Below are 26,999 nucleotides of genomic sequence, written 5' to 3' on the forward strand. Positions count from 1 at the left end.
AGAAATTTCTTGAGCTAACAAGGAGCATTCTCTAATTTTGCGCTAGTGCACCCACTGCCCAGTCTAGGAAGCTCATCACTTTGAAAACCTTTTAAAAATATTCTTGAGAAGGTGCGCTGATTCGAAGCTGAAAACATAATTCTGGCTGAAAAGCTGATCTCTAACAGTCGATAGCTGGAAAATCTCCTTTAAAAAACGTCTCTTTTGCCAATGGTCTAGCTCCGAGGACGTGAACATGATCTTAGCAGAGTTAAAAGCCAATCTCCACATAGAGTCCACAAGGCTGGAGAAGTCTCCCTGGGAGGAGATAGAAACTCCCAGAGAAGGAGCCTCCCTAATGGAGTAGGACAAGTACCTCCTTGGTGACAGGTGGGAGGGAGGTGCGCTGAAACCACCTTACCAAACTCCCTCTTCTCCACTAACCAACTGTCAATGTCCACTAAAGCCTTCCTAGAGGACGAGGAGAGGACCATCTTCGGTAGCCTGAGGCCTCTACCGGCTGTCTCGTCATGAAGGTGAACCAGGAGACGACAGGACCCTTGGAAAGAAGAAAACTGGATAGCAGAAGAGGATGTACTTCCAGAGTGTTACATATGCTGTTTTAGGATGCTCTTGATCGATGGCTTCTTCACTGGATGAAATGGGAGAAGGAGCTAAGTCTGCCTGATCCTGTAGCAGAGGTTGCGCTTCTGTAAAGGCCGGATGCTTATCAACTTCTCCGTTGAATGAGTTCCAAAATGGATCCTAACGGCAGGGTTCGCCAAGCGGCAGCTACTGGCGCCAAGTGTGCGGTAAAAATTCTGACTTTGCCTAGCGGAAGCTGGGTGTACAGACAATGGGCACTTGGACAACTCTGGGTGCTTAGACAATGAACGCTCGGACATTCGACAGTCTGTCACTGTGCGTTCGGACACTTGGCGCTTGAAAGTTGGGCGGTCAGAACCTGATCGCTCGGACATTGGGCGATCCAACACTACATGTTTGGACACTGCGCTCGGAAGATGGGCGCTTCGACACAGAACATTTGGACACTGTACGTTTGGAAACTGGGAGCTCGGACAACTTGGATGAGGAATGCTGCGTCAAAGACTGGCTCTCCATCAACGAAGTGTCATGCACAGCCCATTTTGGACTAACCCAAAAACTGCAGGAGGGAAGAGGACTATGCCTTTGTTCACCAGGAGCATGCCTTTTCAATGGCCTATACATTTTCGAAAAAAGCTTATGCCCTCTGTTCGCACTGGTGTCCGAATCACTGGGCGACAGGGCATGCACATCCATATGGACGCCTTTCCAACGGCCATCCGCCGAGTCCTGGGTTCGATCAACAGGCTTGGCTGAGGGGGCAACTACCCATGGGCAAACCCCATCGACCTCCCTTAGACCTTCGGTTTGCCTCCTCCCATGTTTGGGGGATTTTGACATTGACCTTTGTCTAGGAGCATCAGTGGGACGGGTAGTCATCTCCTCCACTGACACTGCACTTGCACCAGCACTAATCACACTTACCTGGTCCATAAGGGCCTTAACTGAAGACCTGATTTGGGTTACAGTGTTAACAAGTAGACCAAACCTTTGGTCAATCCAAGTTTTGAGGCTGGTGATGGCATCGGGTTCGGAAGAATGGGAGCCGGGTAGTGGAGTTTGAGGAAAAGTTGCAGGGCTGGTGATAGGGGAGAAAGCAGTAACAGGTGTTGAAGGTACAGGATGAAAAGCAATATCCGATTTCAGAGTGGAAACCTGACCAACTAAAACTCTAGCCTCGGCTCTAGCAGCTGCCGTTCTCTGTTTGTCTCCCTGGAGTTTATCGACATGCGCATCCAAAACTTTTCATTTACCCTAATCCCAGTCTTTGCATTCGTCACAGTTAAGTTCAAAAGAGCAAATTTGCCCTCTACAATGGCAACGCAAAGTGTGCAAATCATACCTAGCAGAAGTAAGACTAGTATTACAGCCTTTGCTGCAATACCTAATACTAGATAAGCTAGAATCTGACATACTTAGTCAAAATTAGTCACTCTGGAACTAGCTAAGCTAATAAATAGCACACTACCAACACGAATGAATACTTCAAGGCAAAAGATACAAATCAGAGCTGCTCAACCAAACCTTGTTCAGTTGATTGGCAAAAACAAATTGAGCTCTTCAGCACTGTTGTACCTATTCTTCCCCCGAAAGTGAGGGGGGGGGTCTAGTTACCTACACTAAAACAATAGCGCGTTACCGTGAATTTCTAATTTGAACTGCTGCGGTTAAGTGAAACTAATAGCTATGTAGTTACTTGGCAAGTTACTTATATAAAAATGCAGAACTGAAGAATTCAAAGGTAGCATGACCTAACAAACGCTACACATCCCATGTACTGTATTTCATCTAAAAACCCTCATACCTGGGGTGCTGTTGACTTCCGCCTCAATACATCACAGCATATGAAGAAATGCCCTCAACCTCATTCACACTTGATATGGTTTTCTCTTTTCAGGATTAGCTGTCACATTAGCTGTTCTCCATTCTCTTCTATATCATGCACTTTCTAGCCTAACTCCATCTGGTCAGGGTCTTCATCTATACTATCTCTATGACCTTCTAGTGCCCTGTAACTTCCATACCAACCATTTTGTTCACTTATGCCTCTTACCCTTTCTCTTGTGCCAAAAATCATCTTAAGGGGAGCGCACGCTGATTTTTGATGAATATTTTTGAAATTTTAAAAAATGGTTAAATGGCAAAAGACATGAACAACACCTTCGTTACCGTGACCAAAGCATTTTTCGAAATATTAAAATTAAAGGGTTTTGGGCCTCCACTTTAGACAGTGAAGTAGAGCTGACGTTTGACTCCCAATGACTACTTCATTTTTTCCTTTATTTGCCTAATTTATTCATTATTTTGGTTTTTGTCACCATTATCTCCCTACGTCTGGCAGCGTATGGCAACAACAATGTGAATGCGTGGTGTAAGAGACAACTCAGACAAAGCGACCGAGTCAGTGGCCCCCAAACATTGAAAAGTGGAGGTGTGCAACTTTTTTCTCTGAGCATTGTTCTCGCTATTTTCGGTGTTTTTTGCAGTTTTTATACATCTAGTAACACAAAATACAATCCATATACTTCTGTGTGTGTACTAGAGTGAAAGTGATACAAAATGCCAAAACGGAGAAGATGCAACTTTAGGCCCCTTTTAGCAAATTTTGCTAAAGAGACAGGGTCGACGATTGAGTAGCAAGAGTGAAGTTGGTGGGCGTGTTAGCCATGCCATCGCTCTCGCCATTGTTGCCAGATGTTTCAGCTCTGTCCCAACACCATCACCACCACCAGCAACACCATCAAAATCAACAACATCAACAAGAGGCTCTATTTTGATAGCTGAGCCCCGCCCTCATTGCTTCGGCGTCATCTGCCGCACAAACAGCTGATGTTCTTTCACCTTCATAGAAACACGTTCACAGTTGATGAAAGGAAATAGAAAAAAAAGGGAATATATGATGACAAGTTTATTATATCTAGATCCCAGTTAGAGAAAATAGTGTCGGGTGTTAGATGCAAGGTAGGAAATTGTGGGGGCAAAGTTCATGTCGATGTCTCTGCCAATAGATGGGATACTGATTTATTTATGAAGTGCCAATCGTGTGGGTATACGGTTAGTGCCCCAGCAAAGCAGAATTAGCAATGGAAAATCTCAGCACCATCAATTGGTGAGGTAAATATTGAGGAATTTATCATTCTTTGATTTCTGGTGTTGGACAAGCTGGGCTTAGTGAAAAGGAGTGGATTTATAGGTAAGGACCCTATTTCATCGGGGTCATATGCAAGACATTGCCGCTTTTTGTATAATAAAATGAAAACACATAGTGATAAATATTAAAAGAAGGCACATGAGTTCATAAAGAATTATTATATAGAAAAGGAGTTAGCTGAGATGGATGAAAATGGTATGATAAAATTGAAGTTTCCTTGATGGGACTTAGCTTACTCGGGGTCACAAGTCCCATGTAGGTGTTGTTTTTGTGATTGAAGTGTCATACGGCAACTATCATAGATGTGATTGTGCTAAGCAATTATTGCAAAGACTGTGAGAGAAAGAAAATGAAGAAGCACAGATGCAATAAGAATTTTGATGGCCTGGCAGGTGCTATGGAAGCTGAGGAAGCGTAGACGTTTGTGGTCCCGATCAGAAAATTATGGGTTACAGTGCGTAACATTTGTGGGGACAGTGATTCAAAGGCATACAGCTGTGTGTGGTGAATGAAGGCGAGGACCATATGATGACCATCAAGTAATAAAATTGGAATGCATAAATCACGTGCATAAACGACATGGGTAATAGGCTTGAGAAAAAGCTGCAAGTGAACTTTATACTAAAAAAATCGGGCAAGATAGTGAAGAAAAGTTTATTGGCTGGGCGACAAGCTCACAAAGACCACAATTGAAAAATTTCAATCTTTTTATGGAAAAGCAATAAGAGACAACATCGGCACTGATGTGAAACAATGAGACGTGCAATAATGGCCTCTTTTTACCATCATGCGTCATCAGACGATCGGGAAGGAACGTCATAACTTGTAACCAAAGGGACTTCGATGGTGTTTTTACCAGCGAGCTATTGCACATGGACGGAGACCATCATCTCATAAAGACCAGAAAGATTTTGCTGACTAAAATTCCAGGAATTTTATGAATATGTCAAGGAGTATTTACGGACCTTTCATCCCCAACCCTTCTCCAGCGATGTTTGAAAAGGGTTCACACAAAACCCTAATGAATCCATTCATGAAGTTGCCCAAAAACAAAGTTTTTGGCCTAAATAAGTTTATTTTTGTGCACAAATAACAGCAATAGAACATAACTTCGCTATGAAGTTCAATTTACTAACACATCTGTTTTAGCACAAGCGAAAGTATAGAAAAAGTTCTAAATATTCGAGAAACAAAAAGGCTTGAAAATCAAACTCCAAAGACAAAAAAGACCAAACAAGTGAACAAACGACTGAAAATGAGTCAAGAATATCAGCCTGGTAGTTACTAAACTTTTACTTTCTGTTTCAAACCAGGCAACAATACTGAGTCAGGTGGTACTTGATGACACCCTACCGATCGAGCAGAATAATACCCATTTTTAAAGGGGGACCTGAGCAGAAACAAAGAAAAAAACACTAAGAACTATTAGAAAGAAGGAAAGGCAGTCTGAACCGAGCATTATGAGTATTAAAGCTCTTAAATTAAGTTTTTCCACGAGTGCCAAGAAAAAACACTTGTTGACTTTTACCAGTCGTTTTCTCAGTTTCACTTTTTGCACTTCAAATGCTAACTACTTTTTCATTTTTAGGCCAATTTTAAAGTAAAATATATCATTGGAAAGAAGAAAGAAAGACGAATACTTTGTTGGGGCTAGATTTTTTCTTAGGTTGACGGGAACCCATACACAACAAATTATACACATTTTGGGAAAAATCTCCCCTCGCCCCCATCAAAAAAAAGGGAAAAATAGAAAATCTGTTCCCAAACTTTTTCCTACTATGATACTTTCTGTGTATGAAGCCGAATTGCAATAGCTCTAAAAATAGAGGAGGAGTTACATTTTTAATATTTTAATTTTTTTTTATTTTTTTAATAAAATTAAAAATATTCATCCGATCACTCTCAAAATTTTTCTGGAACATCCCCTTATATATATGCATAACATATTAAAATTTCATAAAGATCAGAGCATTATTTCTATGTAAGCGTGCGCCCCCCTTAACCCTTACAGCACAGCAAGGGTGGCAAGAAAAATGTAACCCCCAATATGGCAAAATTAAGGAAATCTCAAAGGAAATCAATAAAAACCAAGTACAAGACATAGCCCAGACACCAGGGTCACAGACGGAATTTGGTCGTAATTAACCTTTCGGATGAGTGTGTCATGACTGGGGTGGAAGGGTCAATATACTTTTCAGTAACTAAATACAAACAACTCTGCTAATTCTTCATTTTGTGACTTGACTTCCCAAGCACATTTCTGCCTCAAATATGATATTTTCATAATAAACGAAGGTTTTATATATATAATGTATATATATAATTATAATTACATAGCTATAGTTCTACTTTAAATGGCAGCTTAAGAAATGAAAATTCGCGGTAGCGCTCTTTTGTTTTGGTGCAGGTAAGTGCCCCGCCCACTTTCGGGGAAGAATAGGTACAACATAGCTGAAGAGCTCAGTTCGTTTATGCTCTATGTCCATGTGCGGGGAGGAGAGACAGGCTCTGTTCATGTAAATTACTTTGTAAGTATATATACAAGTAATTACATAGCTGAATCCCACATTGATAAGAGGTGGGAAGAATGGACATGTACTACTCAAAAGACATTATAAAGGAATGTATTTGAAAAAAAAAAAAAGTTAGTGTTGTGGTAATGCTTGTCGTAACCTTACCTGGGGAGAGAGCAAGAGCAGGAAGATACTGCCTCTTGGTCGTTGCTTATCTCGACCCGTAGGGACATGACCGGTAGTGTCAGGATTGCCAATATTTCAGTGGGCACTTTGTGGTCAGGGAGTAGTTCTATGACTCAACAAAGCTTAAACAAAACAATTGCCCTTGCCCTGGGAGAAAAATAGACATCGACTTACACACAACAAAATGTTACCTGTACACCATTTACAAAACATATACAGTATTACCCATCCATTTAAAACGAAGATCAGAGGGTACTCCAGGTACTAAGTACTGTCGGCTTCCCAAAAACTCAACAACTTTAATCAAGGCTAAGAGATAGAGAAATAGAAGGATCACTCCTACCACTCATTCCCTAGTGTCATGCCAGCTACGGAGAGTGGCCCCAGCGTGCGTAGTCCTCGAACACAGTTTTGATGTCCCGTAGATAATAGTTGGCGAAGACCAAGCAACACTTCCAATAAGTCGACTGGATTATGGTAGCTAGAGAGAGGTTGCGTTTAAAAGCCAACGAAGTGGCTACCGCCCGTACCTCATGTGCTTTTACCTTTAACAACAGTAATTATTCTCCTGAATTCTCAAGGGAGACTCTATGATAATGTCACTCAAAAATAAAGAGATAGCATTCTTGGAGACAGGATATAAAGGGTTCTAAACTGAACACCATAGATTACGAGAATCCCCTCTGATATTCTTGGTTCTCTCAATGTAGAATCTTAATGCTCTCACTGGGCACCATACTCTCTTGTTCCGAAGGTCCCATCAATTCTGCAAGGCTCTGGACGGAAAAAGAACGAGGCCAAGGGTTAGACGGGTTCTCGTTTTTGGCTAAGAAGCCTAAAATATATGAGCAAATAGTTGTCTCTTGCAAAAATCCCAACTTGTCTGTCCAGCACTTGCAACTCGCTGACTCTTTTTGCTGTGGCTAAAGCGATTACGAAAAGTGTCTTTCTAGACAGATCCCTAAAGGAAGACGCCTGAATAGGTTCAAAAGGAGGGCCGGACAACCACTGCAGGACTACGTCTAGGTTCCACGACACTGGCTGCTGAGACTTCCGTTTCCTGGTGTCAAAAGACTTGACTAAGTCTGAAATGTCCGGGTCTGAGGAAATATTCAAACCTCTCTGCTTGAATACTGAGTTCAGCATGGATCTGTAACCCTTTATCGTAGACGTCAAAAAGCCTCTGGAAGATCTTAGGTAAAGTAAAAATTCGGCTAGTTGGACCAAAAAAACTGCCCACTTAGCTGGTAGAGCCTTGAAGAAGACTCGCGTCTACATTTTGCGATAGCATTCGCAGCTTCTCTTGAAAATCCTTTTGCTCTGACAAGCTTCCTGACAGTTTGAAGCTTATCAGAGCAAGAGTGGACGAATCAAATATCTGTTCAGAGGTTGTCTGATCTTTCTCTGGGAGGAGCCGCGAAAGTCCGAGAAGTTCCAGAAGGTCTGGAAACCACTCCTTTGAGGCCAAAAAGAAGCTACTAAAGCCCCTATCTGTGGGGATGCTTCCTGACAGTTGAAGCTTATCAGAGCAAGAGTGGGCCAACCTTGATGATATCTGTTCAAATGAGGTTGTCCGAAAGATCTTTCTCTGCGGGGAGGAGCCAAAAGTCCACAGTTCCAGAAGGTCTGGAAACCACTCCTTTTGAGGCCAAAAAGAAGCTACAGTAAAGCCCCCTATCTGTGGGGGATGCGTACCAATCCCCCTATCGAATAGATAAAACCCGCGAATACTTAGAACCCTTCTAAAAACACTTAGAACTGCCTATTTTGATAGTTCAAACAAAAAAAAAACTAAAAATTCTCATCCTATTTACAATAGGGTTAGGTTCTAAAAAACACCGTTCTAAAAAAAACCATCGTTTGTTGGAAAAAACCCATCCTTTGTTGGAAAAAACATATCTCGAATATGCTTTAGCCTTAGGTTCTAAATACATGTATGGTAGCCTACCCTACACTATAATGTATACTCTACAGCAGGTGTGCAACCTATTTTCCCAAAAGGGCCCACGAGTCACGACTCTGTTGGTATGGAGGAACTCTAACCTTACTATTTCATGTTATTTACTTTCGAAAACATATTATGTGAGATTATACTGATAAAGATAGATAATTAGTTTTTGTTACTGATTTTTATTTAAATTAGGATCACAAACATAAGAATTGTTCAAAACAAAAGTATTTTCCTTACTATAGATGAGCAAATGAAAGGGCTACCGTACCTTATTATTATAATGTACAAACATAAATAATTACTTATTATTGGTTAACTGGGATCATTAACATAAAAGTTATCCAGGTTTCCTCTGAAATCTTGCGTTTTTACTTTGTAGAAATACATTATTAGTACAATAAAAATCTTTCCTGCTGATATATAGCTTATTTAATTTTAGGAGAAAGGGCCCCAATGAAAGCCTTTGAGGGTCATCACCCCTTGGGCATAATTGCACAGGGCTGCTCTACAGTATACATATATATACATGGTATAGTAATTATTAATATCAGCTAATTCTGGAGTTCATGCAGAGTGACTTATGATAATTCAATACAAAGAGAAATTGAATAACAAACAAAAATTAGCTTAGCCTACACTATGGCATATTATATACATATATACGGTAGCCTAGTCTACATTATAATGCACGCTATATTCACATATTGTATTGTACAAACATCAACATAACGAATATGCATCTTTTCCATGGATCTTTTAAAATGTTATGCATTAATTCACTGTATCAATAACATTGTACAAAAAAAAAAAGCATCCCTAATTACTGTAATAAGCGTTCGGACTTTTCTTTGCGATTTCCGCCCCGAAGTATATATTTTCCCAATTTATCGTTAGGTCTGGCATGTATTGTCGCTGTTTAAAATGCACTGATACTCAAGCTATCACAAAGGTCGGCTGTCATTGTATGCGCTTTCGTGCCCCATTCACTGTCGTCACCGCTACATTTTTGGCCAAATAACTTCCTTATCCTTGGTTAAGAAAGAAATTGTGACCCTATGGAAAACTGGCAAGTCAATGTCAGCTATTGCAAGAGAGCTGGGAATCTCTAAAAGCACCGTCTCATTGTGGTGCAACCGCGCTCCAAGACAGGAGACCTTGATTCATCACTGAAGGGAAGAAAGGCTCAGGAGGCCACGAAAACTACAAAAAGAACGGATAACATTTTAAAAAGATTGTTATGGAACATCCATCAATGCCAGCCAAAATTTTGAAGTCTCAAAACCCTGATCTGCTTAGGAACGTTATCTGAACATCGATTGCAGAAGAGCCTTTGGTCTCCCCATTGTTGCAGCAAAGAAGCCACTCTCACTAAGCCTATGAAAAAAAAAGGATTTTTGCAAAATATTTGAAGTGGACTGAAAAGGATTGGGAAAGGGTGGTTTTTAGATGAATCAACTTTTATTCATAGCTGGCATAGCGGATATCTCTCCAGAAAGCACGATAATGAATGGAGATTTATGAAAATGTCTTGGAAAATGAATTAGTCCCTTAATGAACTTTTGGGCATCGCGTGTATTTATGCAAGATGGACACCTTGCCACCACGATTTCCACAAAGGTCACAAACCTTCTTAAGGAATTTAATATCAGAAATTGGACTGGCCAGGCAATTCACCAGGATTTAAAACCTAATTGAAAATTGCTGGGCATACATGAAACGGAAACTGAGTAACAGATGAGAAAACGTCCCTCCCCAAATTGAGGATGCCATCCGTAAGTTTTTGGTTTGAAGACATGGATGCACAATGTTTCAAAGATTTAGCACATTCAAAGCTAAGAGGTTAAAAGTGTACTTAAAAATAATGGAGAAAATGTAATTGAAAAAATATAAGTGAACTAAAATTTTCCACTTTTTTTCTTTTTTATATCATTGCTATGACAAATGTAGTGGGCGTTCGTTTTTGCGCCGGACTTATATTGCTTTTGTATTATAAATTGTGATCATGGCGATCAATGTTTTGGTTTGGAAATCGATTATGCGGGAAGTTTATTTTGCTTTATTTAATTAAGTTCAGAGCATTTTTCTTGCTTCTAGTTAGCATAAATGAATCTCTAGATACTTTATTTATATGGGGCAAGGTTATTTTTCGTTATAAGAAGTGTTTTTAAGTCGAAGTATAACTTAAATACGTCTTCTTGTGAAATTAAATTGGCTATTTTTTCGTTAATAGATGACATTGGTTGTTTGGGGACGTTTGTTTTGTGTAAAAAAATCAAGATACTGTTCGCTATTTTCACTTGATTTCATCATAATACAAGCTTTACATGTTTATCGTTTATCGGCATAAAAATAGAAGTAATGTGTTCTTTCAAGCCCAGTAGTTTTGATTAAAATACTTTCTCTCCAATTTTAATTACGGTTGAGTTTCATCCATGTTGCCGATGCATGATAATTTATAGTCATTAGTAGCTTGAACACTGTTTTCTCAGCTACAACTTGCAGCTTAAAGTGTATTTCCTTGCTGATCTTTTATCCATACCGAATAAGGGTATAATGTAAAAATATATCAGTCCTATTCTACTTAACTTCATTTGTACTATAACTACGGTAACTGTGTATTACCTTACGATGGTTGAAATACAAGCAATACGGCTGTTGTTATCCGATTCAGTGATAAGCAAAACAACAGTTTCTGGTCGGTTGTTTATAGCTGTACGCATTTACTGTACACAAGAGTACTGTATAACGTTACTAACAATACTTTTATCATTCTCTTTTACTTTTTTAACTAGAAGATCGGATAAAGAGATGGAGGAAAAGAAGTTGGTTTATTGTAATTTGGTCTCTCTCGCTCCCTGATTGTACACTGCTGCCTGCGCCCGCACAAAATTTAAAAATATTTTATAAATATTGTCATATTGGTATTAACTGCTTACCCCACTGCAAAATCAAATTGTCGTAAGGCGAATTATTGTAAATTGTAAATCAATCACTACTTGACTATTTTAATAATTTTACCACAAAAACTGCATTTAGTCATGAAAATGAGATGGAAATACAGTAATTAGTAAATATTTATTCGTGAAAAATACCGTGAATGGGCGAATTTTCAGCAAATGTTTTTATATGTTCCATAGAGAAATCCACGAATAGGTGAGTCCGCGAATCGTGAGACCGCGAATACAGGGGGTGTACTGTACTAGGATCATCAATGCCTGACGAGAAGTCTTGAATTTGTTGATCACATCTTTCACTAGACTGAATGGAGGGAAGGCATACATTTCCAGATGTGACCAATCCTGAAGCATCGTATCTGTTGCCCATGCCTGAGGATCTGGAGACAGAGAGCAATACAGGGGGATGTGATGGTTCCTGGGTGTTGCAAACAAAGTCTATCCATGGTGTTCCCCACCATTTCCAAAGGTCGGTGCACACTTGTGGATTCAGCGACCATTCCGTGGGTAGAACTTGTTAGCAACGGCTCAATACGTCCACCAATATGTTTAACTTGCCCTGAACATAACGGGTAAGAATCTGTGCACTGTTGTTGTGAGCCCAAAGAAGGAGATCCCTGGCTAATTCCCAGTGACAGAAAGTGAGTGCTTCCTTGGTTTAGAATATAAGCCAGAGCCGTCATGCTGTCGGAACGAACCGCAATCACTGAGTCTCGCATTACTGCGGCAAAGTGTTGAAGCGCCACACGAATCGCCTTCAACTCCTTCAGATTTATGTGCAGTTTCCTCTCTTGAAAGAACCACTTCCCTGACACTTCCAATCGTCCTAGTGTCGCTCCCCAACCAAGGTCTGAAGCATCAGAGAACAATGAGAGGTTCGGGTTAGGATGAGACAGGGATTTCCCTGAATGGAACCTTCTTTCTATGAGCCACCACTGAAGATCTTTTATTTCCTGTGTGATGGGGAATACGAAGGAATCTGAAGAATCTTCCTGTTCCAATTGGCCTTCAGAAAGAACTGCAAAGGCCTCACATGCAGTCTCCCCAATCTCCCCAAAGGAACAAACATCTCTATGGAGGAGAGAGTCCCTAGCAGGCCCATCCAGTCATTGGCCGAGCAGGTCTTTGATTACCCACTGATCAGCTCCTCTTTTGCTCCATCTCTTCCAAGAGAGACAAAGCGTGACCCTCACTGGAGTATGAAGGACTAAATCCTCACTTGCGAGAGGAAGATCTTGCGGAAACAAAAGCTGTTTACCCGGAGGGGAAAGCAGGAGGCCGATTTCTGTGGGTCGAAACCCTTCACTAACGAGCAGACCCACAGTTCCACCCTTCTTCAGGACCCGCGACATACAAGGTAGTTACTTCCAAGCGACCCATCTCTCTGGACGCTCTACCTGTACAAGAGAGAAAATTCTCTAGGTCTGCGACTGGCACACAAGAAAGGACATTCTAGACTTCCTGGCGACTGCTCCAAACATCAGTCGAGAAACTCAACACCTGAAGGCCTTAAAAATACTCTTCAACAGATGATCCATCTCCTGAGCTGAAAAGAATGTTTTACTGATGCAAGAGCCACCTCGTCCCCAGTCAATGAGTGCAAAAGTGCCCTGGGAGGCATCAGGCACTCCCAGGGGGAAGCTTCTCCGTTGAATACCACAAGTACCGCCTACGTGAGAGATGAAGGAAAAACACTAAACAGGCCCTTCCTCAATCCTCTTGTCAGAAAGCCATTCCTCACACTTGGCAAAGAGCCCCTTCAAAGATTTAGAAAGAACCATCTTAAGAAGACTAGTCGAATCCACAGGCTGATAGCTCATCATGTAAGACGAGCCTGGAGAAGAAGGAGAGGACGGAGTGAAAAAATCCGGGAACTGCTGAAGAAGGCACTTAAGGAGTGCTGCATACTGCGCAGCAGACGTATCCTGCTCCTCTTCTTCCTCAACAAAAGAAATCAGAGATGTCATCAAATCTGATCCAGGGGCAGTCTGCGCTGCAGGTTTCTGTAAAAGATGAAGGATATTATCCAGTTTTTTGTTGCCAAGGTTCAAGTGCTGGGTCCAAAGCAGAAGGCGGCTTATCCGAAGCTGCAGGGCGCTTGGAAACTTGATGAGGTTCAAGCGTTATCAGAAGTTCGGCAGCTTCAGGGTGCTCCGACAAAAGAGAACATCCGAACCTCTCAGGGTGCCTGGCTGTATCAGGGCACTTGGCTGCATCTGGGCACTCGGTTGCATCAGGGCGCTTGGCTGCAACATTGTGCCCGGCTGCTGCCGGACACTTGTCTGGTGCTGAGCGCTCAACATGACATCCCACCGGTGAAAGGATGTTTCGAAGAAACAAGGCGCTAAAAATCTTGGAGCTGCTGCGTCCTGGAGAGTGTAGACAGTTAGAACCTCCTCCTGGCGCTAGGAGAGGAGAGGAAAACGCTCTGAGTGTCCCAGTTGCTGCACAAAGATTGAGGACTGGAAGGAGGGCTCCCTCATTCTCTGTAAGGGAGATGTGGGACTGATCTTTACCCAAGAAGTGCCCTGAGTGGGCAAGTAACTCTCCTAAAACAACGGTAAGGCTTGGGCTCCTCACGAGGCAGTGCTTCTTCAGAACGACAAAAGTCGATGTACTTCCCGAAACGCCTTTCAGTGGTTGTCTCTGGCGCAACTCTGGGGTGCAACAGGTTGGACTGAGGAGACAACTGCCCATGGCAGACCCCACTGACCTCCCTGAGGGCTACCAGTATGCCTACTACCAGGTAGTGGCAGTATGGCAGTGACCCTCGCTTCCGGGAGAATCAGCGGGATGAGCAGCCGACCCTCCACTACGCATCCAGAAAGATGCTTTCCAATGCTGTCTGTTGATACCTGGGACCGGCAACAGGCTCAACTGAGGGGCGTAATAACCGTGTGTAACCCCCGACCTCCCTTTGACTTCAGTATGTCTCCTCCCGGTGTATGGGAGTATGACAGGGACCTTTGTCTAGGAGAATTGAGGGATGAGTAGACACACTCCTCCACTGCACAACATTCACTATCACCGGGTTAACATCTGTTAACCTAAAACAAGATCATAAATGGCACGAGAAGAAGCGAGAGTCGGGCATGGGAGCAAGTGGATAAAATGGGCAGGAAGGTTACAGTGGGAGACACTTAGATGGCGCCAGGAGGTACCCGTAACTGGCGCCCGGTGCCCGAGCAAACGCCGTGTGCCAGAGAGTGGAGCCCCAGTACCCAAAGCGGACACCTAGCGCCCGGATAGCGATGCCAGGCGCCTGGCTGGCGCTGAGCATTTTCTGCAGTTGGCGGCGTCGAGCCGTAGTTTGGAGCAGGCGCCGAGCCAACAGCTTTCGAGCAGCGCCAGCGTTCTGCAGTTAGCGGCCTGGCGACAGGCCAGCAGGCGCAAAAAGCTCTTCAGTTGGCTGTCGCCGAGCCAGTAGCTCAAGCAGGCGCCGGGCACTCTGCAGTTGGAGGCCGTCGAGCCAGAAGCTCAAGTAGACACCGGGTGTTCTTCAGCTGGCGGTCGCCGAGTCAGTAGTTTGAGCAGGCTCCCAGTGTTCTGCAATTGGCGGCCATCAAGCCAGTAGCTTGAGCAGGCACTGAGCGTTTTGCAGTTGGAGCAGGAGAGAGCTACTGACGCTCATAGAGGAGCTAAAAATGTGTAACTCTTCACTGATTCCTGTCATATTCCGAAGCATGTTAAAACCAAGACAATGAGCACAATTCTCCCCACTGTATTCCTGCCCACTTACACTTTCAGTTCTCTGCAAAGGAAAGTGTAATAATATGTTCAATTAATCTTTTAAGAGATAAATTTATGAAGAACACAGAAGTACCATTATACAGATATCTCAATTCCCTTTAATATATATATCTCAATACTCATCAAATATTTTGAGACTCACTGGTGCATTTCTTCAAAAAAATTGGTCCAGAGTGAATACAGAAGTTATGTTTATTACATTACTCGGAAAAGGAAAGTTAACCTTTACAGACCAAGATGATATCTACATCTCAATTTCTGTCACACGTTTGAGATTTACAGTTTATGCCAAAACGTGAAAATATTGGTTGAGTAGATACCCAGCATTAATATTTTACGCTAAAGAAAAGAGGCAACAAATGCAAAACTGTAAGTTTCTTTACAAAGGAAATTCAGCTTGGTAGCAAACACATTACATATACGCTATTCAAGACGAAGTACACACTGTACCATCATACATAAGTACACACTGTATCATCATACATACAAGTCTCAAATTCTAATTAAGACTGACACTTGCAGATGAGAAACAAAATCATGTTACTGGTTCGGCAACGAACACGTTTACATTCACCGGTAAAGGCGAAATCGTTGGTTAAACTGCCACCATCGTAGTTTGGAGTTCGCTCTGCTTGTGAAATATGACAAATTAAAACAAAACAACCAAAAACTGTCCTGAATGCTGTAAGCTTGAAGGCTCCCAAATCAGCAATAAAACATCACCAAAATCCCGTCTCTGACCGGCAAATTTAAGAACAAAGCTGACAAAGATGCTCTGTGCTGACTCGAGCATCGGCAGAAATGTAATGACGAATGTTTGCCGAGTAGTTCCTGATACTCTTGTTAGTGGGCGAGACCAGTCACCTGCACTAAACTGAAGCACTAACCAGCAAATTTTTTCATTTAGGCTGCCGAGGCAAGAGAAACTCTTAGCTAATGTAATTACTGGGTAAGTTACATATATAAAATTCCTTGATAATCACTGATCTGCTGTAACTTATGCTGGATTTTAGAATAAGTTTCCTTGAGAAAGTTCCATTTAATTGCTATAGTGCACTCCTTCATTAATCAAAGTGAAATATTTTTAAAAACTTTTGCTGTGTCACAATGAAAGGCAGCTACTGAATAATAATGGTATAAAAACAAATCTTAAAAAATACTAACCGTTGGAAGGTGGCGGTTCAAATGCCTGAGGTTCATGCTCTTCTAAGTACGACCGATGCATCTTAGAAATATCTATATCTAATTGGCCATTTTTTTGTTCAGTTTTACAAAAAACAGTATAATCAGGAAGAGAAAGTAACTTCAACATGTGTTTCTTCATCTGTAGCACCGTATCTTCAGGAGTCTTTTTGGACATCTGATTTTTTCTGGAAAATAAAAATGTACAACAAATTACTTACAAGACCTTAATAAAATGAATTCCCTTAATACTGTACCACAATACAAAACTTTTTTACTTGAATATATGAACATACTTTCTATTCACTTTCACAGAGTAAAATACAGATATTGTACCGTATTCCTAACCCTACACTGCACTCGCATTTAGCATTCTTGATGATTTTCTTATCCAAAACAATGTCTCAAAAATTTTGTCTAGGCACTCAGCAAAAGCCAAATGTTTACCAAAATAATTAAAAAATTGATATATACATATTCAGCAATGTTTAATATAACATACATGAAGATGGTCAAGAGCTTAACACAAGTTTTATGAAAAAATATGATCCTCTTCCCACCAATACTAGTGGGGAGATAACCCATCAAGTGTGCATGCTGTAACTCATCAGACAAAGATAAACAGCCTTTGAACTGATGGCAGTAAATAATGCAGATACAGAATTTTCAATAAAGATGAAACTAAAAATTTAAACTGAAGGCTAACCAACCACTCGTAAACATTTGACAGAGCTAAGTTAGGTCGGCCTTACTTTGAATGATAGGGATAACTATTAAGTACATGTATATGATACATAAAAAGATCTTTACAATATTGTAAGCTATACAGGAAAAATTACCATAAATAAAGCCAACTCTATACAAGATAAATTTAATATGGTAATTCAATACAAACTCAATCTTTAAATTTAATATGGTAATTCAATACAAACTCAATCTTAAACTATCCTAAATTTTTAATGATGTCAATTTTCATCAAGGCTACTGACCTGGTCCTTGGAACTACAGTATGTAAATACATGATGTCTGAAATTAGACTTAATTTCTGAAATGACTTCAGATGATCTTATAACTCAATCACAAAAAGCCATTTTACTTGCTTTTATTTCTATGCATTGGTGTCCTGATGTTACAGTAAATGAACTAATATGTCTTATTTTCTGATTTTTATGAGCACAGACAAAAACTCAAAGCAAACACACAAAATCAAAACCAGCAAAGAAAATGTTTTAGAAATAGACCTATGAATATGTATTATTTAATGTGTAACAGTGCTAAAATTGCAAAATACTTTAGGTATGTTGAGCTTGATACACAACTCACAATTTGAAAATGTAGAATGTACTAACAAAATTCCATGCAAAGATTGTAATATAATATATATCCCACGTATCACTGGATACATGGAGTGCTAAGCATACTGCATATGCTAAGCATACTGCATATCATAAATGGACATGGGATATATGAGGATGGAAAAAAAACCTGGCAAAGTAAAGATACACGTGTACCATACAACCACTGATATCAGATTGACAAATATTTCATAGGATGTCTTATTTGAAATATTTATTGTACCTTTAAAATGAATCTTTTATGGCTATGCACAAGCATATACTGCACTGCAATAAACAAGCATAACACACTAACATGACGCAGTTTCAACTGTTATTTGTAATTTTGTACATTGGTTTGTTTTTTGACTATGCAATATTTTCTGGGTAAATACTAAGGTTCTTCATTTCTTTCTCTAAGTCCATAGAGTCAACACCATTTTTAATTTCATACAGATGATCAGTTACTCGAAAGGCGTGATACTAGATTCTCCCCCAAAACTCCAAATCTTTATTTATAAAAATTTTTATTTAGATTTGCAATCTATAATTTTATGGTGTGCAACCTCTATAACAATACGTCGTCATAATGATTAGCCTAACCTAACACCACCCTAACTTGAGCTGCTATATAGTGTGAGCTATATGTTAAATACTGCACAAACGCAACGATGTTTTCTAGTTTTACAGCTTTTACAATATATTTAAAAGGCTGGTATGAATATCAATTTATTTGATAAGACAAACATATTTATAACAAATAAGGTGCATGCACTGATAACCTACATGTATTCATTCAAATGGGATGAGATCAAGTCACAGTAAATTATTTCAAGGGCAGTTTAGTATTGAATTCTTTTAATACTTTAGAAATTTGCTTTTTGTTTTACTACTGAATGCTCCTAAAAAAAAAAAAAGCTGATGGTGTTTGTAGGGTGGTATACTGTTCTGCCTACATCAGGCAAGGCATATTTTCATAAGTATTTTACACTGATGCCTCTCTCACCAAGCCGCTTGCTAATGATTTACTACTGTATGTTGTACCAATTGAAATTTGGGGGTAAATATTTTGTAGGTCAACGGACATCTTTACATTTTTTAAAATCTCCATCCAGTATAAGGTATGTTTTACACCTTACCAACGCTTCTCCTGTTTAGTGTCAATAGGCTACTTCCAAGTTCGTCCAACATTCCAAGAAAGCTCTCCATAATATCCTGTTTTTGTTTTTCCCACTGCAAATCATCTAAACACTTGTTAAAATACAAACCACAGTGGACCAGCCTTCCTTCTTAACCTACGACTGGGGGTACATTTATCCCACCGAGTAGTTGTTTACATTCATAACCAAGTTTGAACTTCGCCTATCCCGGGCTGTCATCGTCAACAACCTCTGTCAGTGAACCGGACACGTCGTTCTGGTCACTTACTTGGCATCAATATGCTTAAAGCATTTTTTCTTGTTACACCTGGAGCATTCCCCGCGTTGGTCATCGTTGTCAAACCTAAGGCCTGAAACATAATCCGTATTCTGGCCTATGATCCTGGGTTTCTTCTTCTCGCCACTCGACTTCTCAGCGGGTTTTTTCCTCTTTTTTGGCTCTTTCTTTTGCTCAGGTTCCTGTGCCACTGCAGGAGTCGGGTGTGGCTGTGGCTGGGGAAAGTGATAAGCCGTTGGAACAACCATTTGCTGGCACATACCACTCGACATGTTTGCCATCGCCATCTTTTATGTTTTGACTGTGGAATGACGTCACTACTTAAGCCACGTATGGGAACGCCCGCTCAGTTTGAAATCCCCCTGTAATCCGGAGGGACCTCTCCGACGCCTCTTCTCCAAAACGCCCCCATCAGTCTCATTTGATCTAGTATTGCGCAATGTCACATTAGCTGACAGAATATTTCTAAAAGCCTTAATTTACTCAGGACGTTGCGTTCCGCTTAAACGTATGGTAGGCAATTTTAACATTTATTATTATATATAATCTAAGCCACCAAAATTTCGAACACAATAGGGCAGCTCTACTGTTCCATTAGTCGTCAATCTATTAATCATTGTTAGAGTAGCAATGCTTAATTATACCAATTACTATAAGTTGGTTTTGGGAGCATGAAATCTATCTGGTTAACGGACAGAGCCAAAACTAACATAAACCTGTTCTGACCATATCCTCAGAATATCCTTTGTATTTTTCAAGAAAAAAAAAATAAAGGTTCACGATAAATAGGCCTTGTGTTGACATTTTTCTTTATTACATTTGAATTTGATAAGACTGTTCCATATCGGATTTCTCTCAAATGCACTATAATTTTTTTCAACATCTATATATTTAAATTGTTTGTAGTATATATTTCCGTTATCTTTGTTTTCATTTTCACCTTAGTTCCGACCAAGTGACAAATTCAAAATCAAGTGCAAGACCGTAAGACTTCCATACAATATTTGGCATCTACTCAGTAGGGACCAAGGTTCTAGGATGCTACTAGACATGCACTTCCTAAGACAATTTTAAGAAACCAAGACGAGCTTATTAGCGCTTGCCACTTTTCCCCTTCCCCCTGCCTCTCTCTCTCTCTCTCTCTCTCTCTCTCTCTCTCTCTCTCTCTCTCACACACACACACACACACAACCAAGCAATAACAACAAATTTGATTTTACAAAGTTTATTTTGTAACGTATAATGCAATCATAGCAGTACCTTACTAACGCACAGACTTGTTTGAGAGAGAGAGAGAACAACGTGGGTAAACGGAATGAAAAAAGTCTACAGCAACAAGTGTGCGTGATCAGAATGAATGAAATGTCAGGTAATTCTCAATAAGAAATGACCTTGCCCTTCGCTACATTACCTTGCATAACCGCTTCGCACAGGTAATCTTTATAAAAAAATGTTACATTATGTCGTCATCGAAATGTTATTTTCCCCTCACACTGCGATCGGCAAAAGAGCGGAAACATGAAACCTTCCTTGTGAATTTCCTAGCATGAGCGAGCGTATTCCAAAGAGAAAACTCCAAAGAAGGAAAACGTTTTGAAACGGTGCACTACAAAGTGGCACGACCAGCGTTTCTCACAGCGAGCACAGCACGTGTTAAGTGGTGAAGCATGACTTGACACTCACTACGCGTTGCTGCTCAGACTTTCACGTGTCACGGAGTGCTCGCGGGTACATTCTTTGCTAGGTGGGAAAAAATAATAAGTGCTCACTTGAAATCCATATTCCAACCGATTTTTAATGAGTGAACATTTCAACTGAAAACCAATAAATTGTTCCAATGCGTATTTGTCGGTCTTTGTGCGTTCGTGTAACGGGTAATGTCGGGGATTCCCCACGGGCAGTAAAAATAAGGAAAAAATAAGTATGTTCGACCTTGACATTCGCGGCAGTAAACAGAACCGGCAGTGTCTGTGACTCTGTCGTTTCTAACTTGTTCGTTTTTACCATTGCTTTGTGGACGTATGTGTTCTGGTGCCAGGTGGTATCAGTCAGATAGACTGCTTTGCATCATGAATATACAATTAAACGAAGATCAGTTTCGTTCGTGCTCGTTAGATTTTGTTCTGAAAAATAACGAGTCAAATGAAAATTATCAGTAAAACACCAAAAGGGCAACATGAAGATTAGAGTGCCACTCCAGAAATCCACAGTCCAAAAACTTTGCGCTGTTGGCTTTGGTTAGTGGAAATAAAAATAAATATCCAGCTGCCAGTGATTTTGCAGTTCTTTCATTCACGCAAATCTGTCGCGAGTGAGAAGTATCATTACAAAAATAGTAACATACCTTGCATGGCGGGTGCTTTGGATGAATTAAGCAGGTGTGAATGATAAAACGTAATTGTAAACCTTTTGCACAGCAGATGAACAGGCACCTCCATAAGCTGAAACAATAGGAAGAAAGCGAAATATTATAAAACCTAGGTATCGACACAATTCTCTCTCGCGTTGGAAATGTTTCGTACTAACTTTCCGTTGTTGTTCGCCGTTTCAATTCTATCGTCACTCAGACTTTCTTATCGGTCAACGAATGAAATTGTCTGATGATTTAAGAGTTTTCTTTGATGACACTAATTCATATCTTGTTTATTTCCATAATTCCTAAAAAAGTTTTGCTTCTAAATGGTAATATAAGTCAAAGAGAATAGGTCAACAAACGAAGTATTAAGAAACTGATAAGAGTCAACGACACACACGCACACCACTTGTAATTTAATCGTTTCAGAATTTTTCGACCCAAATATTAGTCGGATAGTAATGATAATCAGCTGAGGAGCTGGCATCCGTATTTCTTGCTACAACTGGGGCCTACATAAGTTACTGATAAAATATGTTATTGTGTTTAGTGAATTTGCGCACAGTAGTATGTTATGTTCAGGCAATGATAATGTTTCTCATCATTGCCGACCACTAACTGTACGATTAATAACCAGAAAGAAGTCTAGTGAAGTAAAATGAAATAAAGACACACGAAGCAGAAATAATAGCTTTCTCTTTCATTCATGCGGGACAAGACGATACATTCAGAAGACTGGCACCCACTACAGCGAGTTATGGTCTTCCTTTATCGATTATGTCGGCGTTCCGCGTCCTCCATTAATAAAACTAGTTCCCCGAGTGAAGGTCACTTCGTAAAAGTTAGGAGACGAAACTCTTAGAAAATTCCCCAGTCACAGTGATAAAGGAACAAAAAAAAAAAAAAGGTTTTGCATTTGAATCACCATTCCCCATGGAGCTACGTGGCTGTAATACTTCAGTACCTTAGGATTATTTCAAAATATTTCGATAGGCTACCCTCAGGAACCGCTTAGTTTTGTACCGTGGTGTTGCATGACCAAAAATGAGTATTCACCAGTATTGTTTCTTTTTTTTTACATCATCTGATAATATTGTATTAAATGAAGTTTATCTTGGTTAAAATGTAAAATTGAACGAAAATTTTTGATATTGCATCCCGCCTGTGACGTCAGAGCTTAAATAAATTCGTTCCCGCTTTTATCTGTTTACCAAAATTGTTCATACCAAGCAGCAACAAGTTTTCGTGCAAAAAGTCTTTTAAATTGCAGAATGCTTCTAAGTATTTCCGTCACGTTGCTAGTATTCGTTTTTAAAGGGAATTGCTTTATGAATTAAGCGATATGTTAAATTAATGAGCATAAAAATGCACTCACTTTCCCGCGAGAATGTCGTATATTGCAGTTTTCATTATTCAGCTAATAAAATATTGACCTACAGTAGATCGCTGAAGCTTTCGAATGAGATTCGCCTTGTTTCTCTTCCGTCTGTCTCTGTCTCTCTCTCTCTGAACCGTCCCTCCCACCCCCCACACACACACATATACATATATATATATATATATATATATATATATATATATATATATATATATATATATATATATATATATATATATATATACACACACACAGGATATCTCATATTACTGCTGGTGTGAAAAATAAGAGACTCGTTTCGACTTTATTCCAAGCCAATGACGAAGGACTGATACATAGTATCAGAAGTCACAAATATATATACCATAAAATAGTAATAGTACGAACAGACATACTGCCATTTTGAGACTACAGATCCACCCACAGGCGAGGGTCAAGGTAGAAGTGGCCTTCAAAGCTCATTTGGCTAAAAATCACAATATGCTCTCGGGGACAATACTGATAAACATACCGACTATAAGATACTACCGGTTCACACCTGGCAGTTGTCAGGGAGGAGGGGTGGTTGGAAATCTCATCAGCACAGCTGCCCCATACTGTGCTTACAAATATGATAATCCTATCTCATTACATCTCTAATGCCTACCTTAAAATTTAAACAATTTACAATTTTCTTTTGATATTAAAGAATCAGGTTTATATATCCTTTGACTGATATTCATATTATGGCTGTAACCTTTATAAAGGTAGATTCAATGATGTTCCTTTCCGTGCATTATTAGAACATGTCCTTTTGCCCTTCCCAATTGATAGCATGACTGTTCTCGCTAATATGTACAAAGATACCACTGTTTTCCTGTATATCTCACGAATTTTTATGCTGTTCTGTTCTCTTTTCAGTTCTTTACCCATCTGGCCAACATAAAAGTTGTCTAGAACTTTACATGGAATTTTATACACACCCCTTTAGTATTGTCAGGAGAGTTCTTGATAAGTACATGTTTCATTGTTTGTGTGTTCTTAAATGCAACATTGACACCAAAGTCTAAGAAGATGGGGATATCTTTCTTATTATTATTATGAGGCAGTACAAGCAAATTTTTTGTGTTGTAAGGTTCTTTTTGGTTTTGATACATGCCTTTTTTTTTTTAGCCGCTTCTAATGCATTATTTAATACACTGTCAGGATATTTAAATTTCTTGCCTGTATTCCTAATCTCATCTATTTCCTCATCAATATGTTCAGGGCTACATACACTTAATGCTCTTAAAAGCGTAGATGAAGACACTGATTTCTTAACCTTATTCAAGGTAGGCAGTAGAGATGTATGGAAATAGGATTATCAACTGTTATGGAAAAACACAGTACCAGGGACAGCGAAAGTGCTAATGAGATTTAACCCCGCCCCCACCCCTGTCAGGTGTGGACCTGTAGTCTCTTATGGTCGGTACATTTATCAGTATTGTCCCCTGAAAGTATATTGTGATTTTTAGCCAAATGAGTTTTGAAGGCCACTCCTACCTCGACACCCGCCTGTTGGTAGATCTGTAGTCTCAAACGATTGTGTATGTTTGTCAGTACTGTTTCTGTAGTATATATATTTATGACTTCTCATACTATGTATCAGTCCTTCATTAATGGCTTGGAAAGAAAGTCGAAATCGGTCAGGACCTACACCCCGTCTCTTATTTTTCATCTGTGGTAATGTGTGATAAATGAATCACGTACAAAAGTTATTATAATCATAAATATGTGTGTGTAACTAAGGAAAATTTATGTTTTGTCATTATAAAAGCTTCTGTGTACTACGAGAAGGAAGGGGACGGCTTCAGTTCAAGATTTTACGTAGTGCAAGAAGTAAATTTATGCGCAATGTCCATCCTGATCGGAAAAATCTCCGACTCAAAGAATAACGGCATAGCTTCATCTCCCATCCTGAAGAAAAGTTGAACAGTCTAACTGACGAAAGTGAACGTAGCAAGGACTATCGGGACAACTAATATCTGGAATGATGTGCAATGTTTCTTAGGATGTCTCAATATTTGCAGTAAATAATAAAAAAAGCAGATAGTGTTAGCACTGTTTTTGCATGTGCTGTATAGGAAAAAAACAAGGGTGACCCACGTAGTCTTTTGTACGGCAACATGCCTCATCTGTTCAGTATGGAACACTGAAAATCTTTGAAATCTTCCAGAATGATCTGTACGCTATGACATCCATAAAAAGGAAAAGAAGACTTAAAATTAGCAGTTTTATAGCAAAAGTAAGTCTTGCAGATAATCAAGAATTGACCAAAAAAAAGTAGATAGTTATTTTGAGACGCTATTATTTATCCGATCTGAAACACATTACTGCGTATTCAGATATATTATAAAATAAAATTCTAGCTAAAGTACTGGCATTAGGACACTCAAAATAACCCAAATAGATTAAAGGTTCACCTGTGCACGGGTACTTTCCCACAGCACACACAGGTCCTCCTCCCATCCACAAATATAAAACACATACTTTGCATATTTTGATCAAATGAAGTAGACCGTGTTTTGATCAAATTAAACCCTTTGCTTCAGTTCCTATGAAGGGAGCGGTGAGATCAAAGCGACCCACTTTAACCCTCCGCGAAAAATATTCACCACTTTTTCCCCGGGCGTACTTCATGTGATATCTTCCGATGGAAAAAATTAATCATAAAGAAGAAGAAGAGGAGGAGTCGTAATCTTGGGTTGGAGCCGCTTTGAATGTGTGAGGATAGCCTACTCGAGACTGGGTCGATCTTTGAAGGGTTTTTACTAAGCCGTCAGATCTACTTAGAACCGGATCAGGGATTCGGATTAAGTACCAAGAAAACTTAAGAAAGAGGGAAGGAAAATATTGCATTCAGTAAATATCGATAAATATATCAATTGGAATATTGTGTTCAGTCTCAGCAAAAATATCTGTGAGGTAATTTGTACTTGGAATCAGCTCACAAATCTCTGAAAAAATTATATGATTGAATTCTTTCCTATGGAAAAATATAAAAAGTACTATTTAACTCATTCTTACGAATAGGATTCGTGGAAATTCTAATACAGCACTGAAGATTCAATTAAAAAAAATATGGGGAGTCTATTACTGATTTCGTTGTTATGAAAGAATATACGGAAAGTCCACAACTGAACTCGTTCTTATAAAAGAATGTAGAAGAATCTGCAAAAGATGGTGATGAAGGAAACAAATGTTGAAAATAAATGCATAAAATGCTAATAGACAATGCCGTAGACCAGCAACTCAAAGTGAAATAAAAGTCCCAGATAAAACGAAAAGAACAGAATATCAGATGACAATACCAAGAAGAGGCTTATAGGGGTGTGCCCTGAAAAGGCGCCCTTGTTTGGACACAGTCACAAATATTTAAAAAAGAACGTCTCCCGGCCTGACCTTCAAGAATCATGAATTACGGCTTATACATCATCATCATCATCACCATCATCATCATCATCTCGTATGGATACGGGTCTGTCTCATACTTTCCTTTCTGTATTTCACTTACATCATTCGTTACCCGTCCTTTCTTACCATCGCGACCCCCTCCCATCAAACCTTAGCCACCCCCGTCCCAGTGAATTCAGACAGGTTCAGACATCTGTTATAATATTACTTCAACAAAGTCAGATGAATTAACATTCAAGTATACACAACGAAATCTTAGTAAGTCTGATAATTAATTAATAGTTCCATAGAGCACAACTGGAAAAAGCCTAAAATACATATTGGGAATACGTGTTAAAATTAGTAAGAAATCTGATCGTTATCTTAGGTTATGTAAAAATATTGTTAAGATTTTAAAAATCATATCTATATCTGGAAATCAATGTTAATGGTCGGGGAACTTCCTTTGTAAATGGAAATTGGGAAGTTTACGTTTCGTTATGACGATTGCTGGGTAGAAATGCATGAAGAGACGTAAAGTGAGCTAACAAAAAAATAGGGATAATGACAGAATAACCAAAGACATTCTTCAATGAAAAGGTTTTCGAGCATAAATCTTTTCAGCTCATCATGCAACACAACCCTGAACAAGACTCTTCGCTGGATGAGTCGGTACAGCTGCGGACTGTCACTCGATGGGCCGGAGTTCAATTCCCCCGGCCGGCTGATGAGGAGTTAGAGGAATTTCTTACTGGTGATAGAAATTCATTTCTCGCTATAACGTGGTTCGGATTCCACAATAAGCTGTAGGTCC

General features: G+C 39.7%; 1 protein-coding gene across 1 annotated transcript in view; it reads right to left on the minus strand.

The window, feature by feature from the left end:
* Positions 1-19,358, minus strand: part of LOC136840947 (uncharacterized) — a 34,993-nt gene extending 15,635 nt beyond the window's left edge. The window contains exons 1-2 of the mRNA XM_067107917.1: positions 19,035-19,358; positions 16,255-16,460 (exon numbers count right to left, since the gene is read on the minus strand). Of these exons, the coding sequence (XP_066964018.1) occupies positions 16,255-16,460; positions 19,035-19,330 (502 nt within the window). The 5' untranslated portion in view covers positions 19,331-19,358. The remainder of the gene's footprint in view (positions 1-16,254; positions 16,461-19,034) is intronic.
* Between the last annotated feature and the right edge of the window lie 7,641 nt (positions 19,359-26,999).

This window comes from Macrobrachium rosenbergii, chromosome 8 (genome assembly GCF_040412425.1).
Source record: "Macrobrachium rosenbergii isolate ZJJX-2024 chromosome 8, ASM4041242v1, whole genome shotgun sequence".
Lineage (NCBI taxonomy): Eukaryota > Metazoa > Arthropoda > Malacostraca > Decapoda > Palaemonidae > Macrobrachium > Macrobrachium rosenbergii.